Source organism: Caretta caretta, chromosome 5 (assembly GCF_965140235.1).
Source record: "Caretta caretta isolate rCarCar2 chromosome 5, rCarCar1.hap1, whole genome shotgun sequence".
NCBI classification, from domain to species: Eukaryota; Metazoa; Chordata; order Testudines; family Cheloniidae; genus Caretta; species Caretta caretta.
This window is the reverse complement of record NC_134210.1, coordinates 104,829,914-104,841,486: the sequence shown is the minus strand read 5'-3', so window position 1 is coordinate 104,841,486 and position 11,573 is coordinate 104,829,914. Positions and strand designations below refer to the sequence as shown.

Sequence of the window (11,573 nt, the reverse complement as noted above, 5' to 3'; positions counted from 1 at the left end):
TTAGTATCGGGTTGTCAAACATGAAATCCTTGTTCCTTTGACAGAGTCACAAAATGACTTACCTTTTTAGCTTGACTTCAACATAGACATTCCTCGTTCCTCATGGAGTTTCTCAGAATCAAATCAAATGCTTTTACAAGCACACTTGTAATTGTAGCTAACCTTCAGATTGCTGATTCAAAAAATGGTGACTGTTCAGCATGTTCAAAGAGGAGTGCTTCAGTAGCTACTAGAACTGGGAGTACATGTAAACCTAATCCTCTATTACTGATGGTCCTGCTAAAAATAAAAAAGTACAGAGCTCACGATTGCTCCTATTTGGCCGAGACAGACCTGGTACCCTTACCTGATGCAGCTTAAGACATACATCCTGATCTCCCTTCCAACCAATCCGCATCTCCTCTTGCAAGACAAGTGACAAAATAACCCTCCAGACTTTCCTTGTGTTTTTGGATAGAACATGGAATGGAGAAAAGAACCCAACCCACAGGAAGGGAGGGCCGTATTGTAAAATAGCTAAAGAAGGCTGACCTGACCAACTGCAATAACTAGAGAGGAATCAGATTACTCTTAATGCGTGGGAAAATCATGTGCAACATCATCTTGGAACGTATGAAGAAACAAATAGACTTGCAACACAGAGAGAAACAAGCAGGATTTAGACCGCGGATATAATTTGCAGACCATATTGTTGTTCTCAGGCCCATTATAGAACAAAGTGTGAAGCACAAAATTGTTCTAGAATGCAACAAGTGGAAAATTAAAGTTAGCATCCTGAGCAGAGATGGGTGCTGATGCTTTGACAGCAAACAAGAGAGGATGGGCTGGGGGTGAGACAGGCCTTGACAGTGACCAGCAGCAGCTCCGTTTGATGAGCTAGTAAAGGGGGAAGCTCGTGGAGGGATATAAAGCGACAATGATCGATGCAGCAGCATGCTGAGGCGAGACGAGCAGGCCAAGGCTGCATTTGCCAAAGCCAGAGCAGAGGGCATTGCAGTGGCTGAGCTGCAAAATGATGACAGCAGTATTCTCATCTTGCCCGTAGCGTGCAAACACCACCACTTCAGCAAGGGGTAGCTCTGGTGCACCTGTCTCCAGCAGCACCCTGGCTGATGCCAAGCTGCTCTACCCTGAGGTTAAGGCCAGCCCCACTTTCCCTGGCAAGTGCCATCACAGTGCGCCTTCAGATTGCGCATGCGCACTGATTTACCCACCCATGGGTAATGCCCCCAGACTGCGCATGTGCCTTAGATTCGCACTCCGTCCCACAATAAGTCGCTGTCTAATGACGGCATCTCAGCTGGCATCCAAAACAACCAGCGCACTATTTCGCAGCCGCCGCTGCTATTACGCATGCGTGTTGGAGGGACTGGGGGGGCTCCTCTCTTTCTCTCGCCCCTTCCCAACCTGCCCGGGGGGCCGAGCCGATGCCCTCCGCGGCCATTAACTGACAGCGCTGCCGGCGCCAGCCGCCGCCCGCAGCCATGTCCTTCCGCGGGTAGAGGGGAGGGGGACAGGACACCCGGCCGGTCCCCGCCGCTCCGTGAGCCGCTCCCGGAGCGCAGACACGGGCCCCACAGGCAGCTGCAGGCGGAGACAGGGCTCCGCTCCGGCCGCCGCCGCGGACCCAGGCCCCGCAGCCTGGCCGAGGCGCCGTGCGACTCGCGGCTGAGGAGAGGGGGCCCCGGCCGGGCTTGGCTACGGAGTCTGGGCCGGGCACGGAGAGCGGCCGCTTCCCCAGCTCCCGTGGGAGGTGACACAGCCTGGGAGCGGGGCAGCAGCCTCTGCCGGGCCCAGGGGAGAGCTGGGCCGGCTCGGCTCTCTCGCCGGGCCAAGGTAGGGTCAGCCCGGCCAGACCCGAGCGGCTGCTGGCGGGGGCGGTTTCCCCTTCCCGCTTAGCTGGCTGGGGGAAGACAGAGCCGCGACAGAGGGAGGCCGATACGGGCAGAAGACATGCCCGGATATGTGCCATAGCCTCCGTGTTACCCGGGAGAGGGGAGGCCACGGACCCTTTGGCGGGCGACGGAACCAGGCACAAAGAGCAAAAGCGGCTGCCTCGGCGCTTACTAGGGCGGGCGGAGACCCCGGCAGGGAGGGAGGCTGGCGCGGGTACAGACCGCGGCAACTTCTCGGTGAACTGTGAATGGGAGACAGCCGGAAGCAGGCAGCACCTTCCCTCCGGCTGGCAGCGAGGGCGGACGGGCCCCCAAGGCATAGGGCCGGACTGAGCGGCACAGGTGAGCCTGCCTTCCCGCCCGGCCGCTGAGTGACTGGCCTGAGGGGGCTCTGACTGATGCTGAGGAGCCCGGTCCCAGGCTCGGTCGCCGGCGGGTAGCAGCGGAACCCGGGCCCAGCGTGTGTGGGGTGCATGAGCCTGGCGCGGCCGGAGGGGGACATGGAGTCTCCGGCCGCCGGAGATGCTTCAGAGGCTGCAGCTCCAGTCGGCGACCCGCCAGAGGAGAACGAGCAGCAGCCAGAGGAGGAGAATGCGGGGGACAACAGCCCTCGCTACCGCTGGCAGCAGAACCTGAGCCCGGAGCTCCAGCAGGGTTACCGGATCCTGTGTGATTTTTTGCTGGAGAAGCACCGGCCACTGACGGCTCCTTTTCTGAAGCCCCAGGGAGACCAGGCAGCGGTCGCGGAGGAAGGAGGAACCGCCTCCCTGGCAGGTAGCAGCGACAGCGACTCCTTTCCACAACAAGCGGCCGGGATGTGGCTGCTGAAGATGGAAGAGAGATTTTCCAATGGGCAGTACACTGCGATCACGGATTTCGTCGCCGATTTTCGACTAATGCTTGAGACGTGTTACCGGTTGCACGGAGTGGATCACTGGCTCTCCAAACAGGCCCAGAAGCTGGAGATGATGCTAGAACAGAAGCTGGCGTTGCTGTCCCGGTAAGTATAGCAAACACTTGTCTGTCTTCCTGAGACACCAAAGAGATTCTGACAGGTGCCAATTATGTGGGTATGGGGTACGCTCCTGTGTGGTAGCCTTATTGGGTTTGAGGACTAACTCCTGGCAAAAGTCACTTTCTGCCTCACTTTCCTTAAATTGTTTGTTTGTTTTTTGTGACCCAAATATGTAATGAAAACCACATGCACACTAGGGCTCAACTCTTTGTGCTTAGGAAACTTGTTTCTGAAGGAGGGGTTAAGCCCAAGCCTCTCACCTTTAATGACAGCTAAAAAATGTATTTGTTTATTTTAGTATTGCCTTCAAGCTACTTCCTCTTGGATATTTGATACTGGTAGAACCAAGAAAGGGTGCACAGCCACTGGAGAAACTCCTTGTGAAAGGAGAGCTTTACTGCTAGAGGTAGATGATGCATCTTTTAATTTTGTTTGGCACTTAGGATGCAGTGATAAGCATTCTAATGTTATTTTACTTACAGATATCGCTAAAGATCCATAAACCTTCAATGTTCGGCACTACTACGATCTACAAAACCCCTGCCTGGCTGCTGTCTAATGTGATAGGCACCTAAATTCACTCAGTGCCTACGTTTCTGCTATAAAAATTCCATGCGTGGTGCGTGCAAAAACTTTGGGGGAGGCTGGGCCCGCCCCTTCAGCCCAAGGCCTCTCCACCCTCCCTGCTCCTTCTGCTCCCACCAGAACCCCGAACCCCTCCCTGCTCCTTGTGCCCGCCGGCCTTGCTTCCCCAGCCATGCTACCCCAGCTCTTGCCTGCCCCACTTGAGTGCCCCTAACCCCTGAGCACCAGGTGCTGCAACCCCAGTGCCTCCAGGACCCAACCCCAGGGTGTTGCAGCCCCGGGGTGTCATGGCCCCACTGCTGGGTGGCCCAAGCACCCCCAATCCTGGGCGCTGCGGTCCCAGCGCTCCCAGTCCCAGTGCCGCCAGCTCCCCGAAGCACAGGGTGGGCAGCCGCAGAGCCTCCAGCCCTTCCGGGGTCCAGGGCCCCAGCCCTGGAGAGTCGGGTTCCGTAGACCAGTGCTGGGTGGCGTGAGCGCCAGGCAGCACAGCTCCAGCACCTGGGGGCCCCCCCAGTACAAGCCGCAGGCCCAACACGCTTCCTGGAAGAGGATCAGCTTTCCTGGGCTGGGGTCAAGGGTGAAGTGGCAAGCAGGAGGGCGCCTGGGGGTGGAGCCAAAATTGGGGGTGGGAGAAGTGGTGGTGGTCACTTCATATCTTTTATCCCAGTGATTAGAGCTCTCACCTGGTTCAGTTCCTGATGGGACTGTGATGGAGAAAGGATTGGAACAGGGATCTGCCACCTCTCAGGAGAGTGCCTCAGCCACTGGACAGTAGGATAGTCTGATGTGAATCCCCCTTAGTCTTTCCTGTTGAAGCTGTTCTACTTTAGATAGTAATTGGAGCAGGGGGAATGGAGCCTGTGTCTTCTACCTTCTGGGTGGATGCCCTTTTCACCGGGTTAGAGTCATTCTCACTCTTTCTCTGTCCCAGTGACTCTTAAGTATTTATACGCAGTGGAACATCTTCAGCAGAAGAGATTGAGTACCCTCTCCGTGGCGTCTCCTGTTGGCTAGTTTAGGCACACTCTGCCTAGCATGTTGACTTTTGTGATCTCATTCTTAGGTGCTATCTTTCCTTATGCATTTTATAGGGAGACTAGGGTGCAACTAAATCAGGTTTTGTGGCTCCCATTGTTGTTCCACGGATTTTTTTCTAGGCACCTAAAAGTTAGGTGCTGCAATACCTAAGTCCCTTTGTGGATCTGGGCCAAAGAATAGAACCAAAATAAAAACTTTGCATTAGACCTCACTTCAGGGGTGCTGGAATGGATGGTGCCATAGCCCCTGCACTTTTTACTGGATGTAAGGGCAAGCGATGGGGATGGGGTGGAGAGGAGTGAATGACGGGGTAGGGTCTTCGGGGGGGGCAAAGGGGTGGGGTGGGCTCTTGGGGGGGAGGGGAGGGAAGAGGTGGTGTGAGGGCAGGGCCACCATTCGGGTGCCTCTGGTCCCCCCACTTTCAGGGTGCTTCCACCGCTCCTGCCTCACTTCATTTGGTCCATAAATTTTGTGGTTGGTGCCACAAAAGCAGAGGAAGATTCAGTACCTACTCCGAAGTCCCTAATCTAAGGAGGAGAAACAGACACAATGATATCGATAACCATATAGATCCTTAGCAGATTTCTTTTTAATATTGATAGGCATATATATCCCTAGTAGCATCTTTCTTTAGTCAAGACAACTGAAGAAAGTGATTAAATTTAATAATAATTTTTCGTCCTCTTCATTTCACATTCTCAGAAGTTTCTTTTATCAGCAAAAGTAGAGTTTAGGCTAGACTTCTTAATCTGTATCTGAAACTGGTGGGCAGGTCAGACAGTGAAAGATGAATCAGTCCTTAGTGGGAACATCTATGGGTGTCTCCTGCAATACAAGTATTAATTCAGATAGGTGCAAGTGGATAGCTCCTGGTGACTGTGTGTGTGGACTAGCTTCAGATTTATTGATGGTTTAGAATAATAATGGTTTGTAAATAAATCATTACTTGGGTGTAACATACTTTGTACCTTCTGCAGGCTGAGGTCATTGGACATCAGGGACTTCTTGCATCCCTCTGTTGTAACACAAGGTCCCTGTGTGCCATCCTCCCATTGGCGTCTTTCAGGAACTTTCCCCTCATCTTTTCCCTTATGCCTGGAACTCTGTGCACCTCCCATTCCCTCAAATCAATGTCTCTGTATAGGTTCCCATTCATGAGGCTTCTTGTGCTCCCTATTCTCCCCTCACCCCATACAAAGGTCCCCAGTTTCCTCTTTACCAGGGGTTCTGTATGACTCCCATTCCCTCTTCCTGCTATTTCAGGGGCCCATGTTCTCCCATGCAAAGGGGCTGAGTACACGGTCACATCCCACCTTCCCCTATCATTATTTGTCTAGGAGATAAGTCATTCAAGGTTAAACTGTATTGGGATGCTGGGCATAGATGAAATATAGGTATTGTTGTGCTGGAAGGCATTAGTGCCATCAACCATTTGTTTGATCAATAGGCAATTGCAGAGATGAATCCTCCATTTTCACTCTTGCAGTTTTCTGATTTTCCAGGGTTCTGGCCACTGATGCCTAAAACTGATTAGATGTGGCATTGAGGTGGATAGACAAACAGAGATATGCCATCCAGTTGAGTATATGGCCTTCGAAGCTTGGCCCGTTAACCAAATCAGATTACACAGTTATACCTTTACAAATGGCTTTATAATTGTGACAGGGATTCCCAGGGCACAATCTGGAACTGTGGGACCGCTGTGCCTCCTTAGCTCTCTAGCCTGGCTTGTCTCTCACAAAGCTATGCCAGTGACAAGAAGAAACACCCCTCCAAGCGCTGTAATCACTCAGCCATTAGCATTTGGAGCCACACACCTAGCTAAATTGTATGAATGTTCCTTGAAACACTTATGAATCATACAGGAAGAGGCACCAGCCAATCACCTCAGCCTTGCACCCCAGAAATATACCGTCTTACACTGCTCAAGACGCCCATGGACAGTGCAAGCTCATTAATAAGATTGCCACTTCTTTAGAGGAAAGTGGACCTACCCCAGCCTTTGTAATCTGAGCTGAGATTCCCCAAGCACTTCAACCAAAACCACACTGTTTTAGGTAAAATATAAAACAGATCTATTAACTACAGAGAGACTGATTTTAAGTGATTATAAGTAGCAGGCATAGAGATCAAAGTTGGTTATCTTAGAAATTCAGTCTAAATTTTAACTTCAACAGACTAAGCAAAATTTGAATCAAACAATCTCTCACCCTGGTAGAAGTTACAGGCAGTTTACACTTCTCAATACTCATACTGAACTCCCTTCCAGCCTGGGACCAATCTTCCTATTTCAAAGTCATTGTCTTCCAGACGATCTTTCAGGTGTTGAGATTTGGGGTGGGGGGAGAGAAGAGGCCAAGTGATGTCGTTGTATCTCTTTTATACTTCCTTCCAGCTGCTAGAAAGATCCTTGCCCTGACCTGGGGGAGTGCCCATTGCATATGTGTCCTCTCTGAGAAGTCTCTGGGATCGTGGATTCTTCGTGATGGGCCATTAACCCCAGTCTGGCCAGTGATGGTTGCTCCTTTGTCCCTATGAAGGGCCAGCTGTGGGCATCTCCCAACCTCATAAAGTATTTCAGTAATACATACAGCAATACTTCATAACTTAACATACAATGATAGTACATACAATTCAACAGGATATTAAGATTCAACAGATCAAGACTTTTAAAATGATACCTCACAAGGCATGCATTGTACAAAACATATATTAGTTAAAGGACACTGTGAATATGGGCATTCCAGGATGCTAATTTGAGGTACAGAGTGTCACAATAATGGAATGATAACAAATGAGTTTTATCATGAGGGATGTTATACTTCTCTATTTTGAAAAAACAGGTAGTGTTAGTACTAAGAGTAATCACATTAGCTTCAAATTAGGCCATCTGAGTTGTTATGATGATGACTGAACCTCAAGAAAGCGGAATCTGGGTAATAAGTGAAGTCTTGGACGTTAGTAATTTCTCAGAGGGACCTAATTCTATAATTGTTATAAAAGTATAGCTGCAACATCTAGTTAAATTCATATTCTAAACTGCTGATGAAAAAATAGGAACCCAGTTAATCCAAAATGGCAAATATAGCAGAAAATGGCAGAAGACTCTAAAAGAGCTATATAGAAACTTTTCTAGTGCTGAGTCCTGGATTTCTCACCTGCTGCAATGGACTGTGAGCATCTCTAGAACAGGAATTGAAGAATGCCTTTAGATTACTACATCTAGTCTGAGTGATGTGTACACGAGAATGGTGTGAGAATAGGATCTGAGGTTTACAAGAAGATGAAGTAATAAAAAAGCCCATTGAGGGTGTTCTCACCAATATAATCAGATGTTTTGTCTGGGTGGTGAAAGATGCCAACTTCTAATGTATTGTACTCTTTAAAAGTAGCACAGGTATGAACAGACACTAAGTTGAATCTTTGTATTAAATATTTCAGGACTGAACTGCAGGGATATGTACAGGATTTTTGTAGTCAGCTTGGTTGGGATTCATAAAATAGCATGTAGAAAGAAATGGTTGGAGGAAGGTGGTCAACTACAGGGACAATGATTTACTCCAGAAACCTTTTTGCTTTTTAACTGGTGTATTTCAGGCCTTGGCTTGGGAACTTGGTTGCACCAATGCCATTAGTGGGATTGGGGCTTAGTTGCTTGTGATTATCTGAAGCAGCTCCCCTTAGACAACACAGGAGACTGGTTTTGGGGTGCACTGTGTCTAGCTCTCCGCAGTTAGAAGGCTTTTCCAGTCAGATATGGGACATCTGAAAAGAGAAAAATGATTTCATATCTGTGAAGAAATGAGGTGACTCTGTAACAGAAGTTTTCTAAGTGTGGGGCACAACATACTAGCCCCCATGACTATCGGTGACCCCTTGGCCATCTGTTTCTTATAAACAAGCGGGTACTCATGGAACACTAATCTTGGAAGAGTGGTTTGGCAAAAAATGTTTTGGGAACCTTTGGTATATAAGGTTGCATTTTAGAATCAAATTCTCTATAGATCTAAAAGATACGCTGAAAACCACTTCCTAAACAAACTGACACAGTGAATTTGTTGACCTTGAATTCTGTTTCTGAATATAAGTGAATACTGGCAATCACTCAGTAACTGGCTAAATGAGGTACCATACTGTTTAATATCCTTAAGAGTTAGGGGCTGATGAAAATGTGTATAATTTTAAAGCTTCAGCTGAACTTGATGAAATACAAAACATTTAAAATCAACACAAAAGCCCCCTGTCCCCAAAAAATCAGGTAAAAGTGAGAAGAAACTGGTCATAAAATATTAGAAAACTGCACAGCTGCAAAAGATATTTGAATGGAACACAAAAGAAGGTAAAAGAAGAAAATTCATATTGCTTTAATATGAAAATTTTCATAATATTTGCAACCAAGGAGGAAAAAAATTGTCAGTACTATCACGCTAACAAGGATTTTTGTTGAGATTTGTGGCATAAAAAGCAGGTGGTATTCTTTAGCAATAAATGGTAAAATGAAGGCTGCCTACTAGTTGTCTGGCATGTGAATATACAGATAAACAGGTGGTGAAGATCTTGTGCAGTAAAGGTTTTTTAACCTAAACACACAATGTATTATAAAAATATTCTTTGGGTATGAAAGCATGACTTTTGATTAAAGAACAATCTTTTTACAAGGGTAGTGGGCAGTAATCCAATCCCCAACTTGAATTATACACACATCTCTGCATTTAAAGATGTTAAAAATCTAATAACTAGTTCTTTCTTCTGGTACTGCATTGGCTGTGAAATATATACAAATGGTAGGTGCTGGATTGCTTTTCTGCTAAGCACTCTAACACCTGTGCAAGGTGGAGTATCAGAGATTACCTTGTGTTAATCACCTGTGCACTCATCTCATTGCTAGGCAGCCTAGTTGCTACCTAATTCTGTTCCTTCCTTTCACCACTCTAGATCAGACTGTAATTAGAGTTAGTGTACACGGGGACACTCCAGAAAGTTAAGATGAAGTAACTAAAGTTTTGAAGCTAATGTGCTTTAGCTTAACTTCAGTTTTGATTAAGTCGTCATAACTTCTCACGTAGACAAGCTCTTAGGCCACGTCTATGTGAGGATGTTATATCCAATTAATTTGTTTGCTGTAAGTGAAGCTATTTAACTCCATTGAATTAAAGTGTGTTCACACCACTGTGTTATTCCAGATTAAGGTACTTTCCTTGCTAATCATTGTGTCCATGCAGCTCTGCTTGTTTGAATTAATCTCAGTATTCTGGATAGACATCCCATGGTGCAGCACAGCCTTCATTTTACCATTTATTGTTAAACAATGATACCTGTTTTTTATGCCACAAAATGTACATGGGTTTTCTCATGGTACATTGTGTGGTGAAACTACAGGAGTTCTGGCAAGGTTGGGGTAGGGAGCAAATTAACAAATGCCGATGATTCCTTTGTTGCTCACAATGTTTACCCTGTAGTAAATAGAGCTAATCTTTCTTCTCTTTTTATGCCAGTTTATTGGGTTGGTGGTTCATTCCTTTTGTGTTGAGTAATTTAGGGGACTACTCTAAATATGGTTAGAATTGGACTCAGCTTTATCTCCTGTATATATGTATTTCATAATCGTGGGCTCTTCACCAAGGATAGTCTTGTCCCAAATTTCCTGAGCTCAGATTTGGATTCCAGCAGCCAAAGGATTATCACTGAGGATAAGAAGTGGGGTGGGGGTTGCAGAGCAAGTGGCAACCATTCTGATAAATTATTTTTGTTACAGCAGTGCCTGGAACAGTGGTCTTCAACCTTTTTAAGCCCAAGATCACTTTTTGAATTTAAGGGCAACTGAGGATCTACCCCGCCCCTTCCCCCAAAGTCTCGCCCCACTCGTTCCTCCCTGCCTCTCTCCCTCACTCGCTCTCTCCCACCGTCACTCACTTTCACCAGGCTGGGGTAGGGGGTTGGGGTTCAGGAGGGGGGTGTGGGCTCTGGGCTGGGGCTAAGGGGTTCACAGTGCGGGAGGTGGCTCTGGGGCAGGGGATTGGGGTGCAGGAGGGGGTGAGGGGTGCAAGCTCTGGGAGGGCGTTTGGGTGCAGGAGGCCGCTCTGGGCTGGGGCAGAGTGTTCGGGTGCAGGAGGGAGTACAGGGTGCTGGCTCTGGGAGGGGGGTCAGGGCTGAGGCAGTGTGTTGGGGTGAAGGAGGGGGTATGGGGTGTTGGCTCCAGGAGGAGGCTCAGGGCTGGTTTGGGGTGCTGGCTCTGGGAGGGGGCTCAGAGCTGGAGCTTGGGGTGCAGAAGGCAGTTCAGGGTACAAATGGGGGTTCAGGATGCTGGCTCCGGGAGGGGGCTCAGGGCACGGGGTTGGGGTGTGGCCTCCTACCTGGCAGCATTTACCTCCCTCGGCTCCCGTTTGGCAGCGCAGTGTGGCTGCCACTAAGGCAGGCTCCCTGCTTACCTTGGCCCCATGCCCCTCCCAGAAAGGGCCAACGCTCCCTGTAGGGGAGGGGGTGGGTGGCACATGGCTCCATGCGATTCCCCTCTCTGCAAGCACTGCCCCCGCAGATCCCATTGGCCACGGCTCCCCATTCCCAACCAATGGGAGCTGCGGGGGCAGTGCTTACAAGCAGGAACAGCATGTGGAGGAAGACCCCTAGGGCCGTAGTGGCCACTTCCAGGAGCGGCGTGGGGCCGGGGCAGGCAGGGAGCCTGTCTCAGCGGCAGCCCTGCTTGGAGATCATCCAGGATCGACCAGTTGATCACAATCTACCAGTTGGTGACCACTGGCCTAGAATGTACTAGGTTTTGTACAGACCTATAGGAAGACAAGTTCCCTGCCCTGCAGAGCTTACATCCTAAAAAAGAGATTACAGTCTAAAAAGTAGAATTAGGGCATTTAAAATGAGAATCAAGGGCATGAAATGGACCTGAAATGCATTTGGGAACCAATGCAGACTGTGAAGCATTGTGTGATGATGATTGCATCAGCCAGCGCTACCCTGTTGTTGCCTGCTGCATTCTAATCCAGTTTGTTTGCAGGTGGGCCTTAACAACATCCTCCGAGTAAATT

General features: G+C 48.8%; 1 protein-coding gene across 2 annotated transcripts in view; it reads left to right on the top strand.

Moving 5' to 3' along the window:
- Positions 1–1,345: 1,345 nt before the first annotated feature.
- Positions 1,346–11,573, top strand: part of BRD10 (bromodomain containing 10) — a 114,347-nt gene continuing 104,119 nt past the window's right edge. Inside the window, exon 1 of one of the 2 annotated variants that reach the window (XM_048850922.2) lies at positions 1,346–2,895. In XM_048850922.2, the coding sequence (XP_048706879.1) occupies positions 2,369–2,895 (527 nt within the window). In that variant the 5' untranslated portion in view covers positions 1,346–2,368. The remainder of the gene's footprint in view (positions 2,896–11,573) is intronic. The other variant, XM_048850921.2, reaches the window with a different exon arrangement.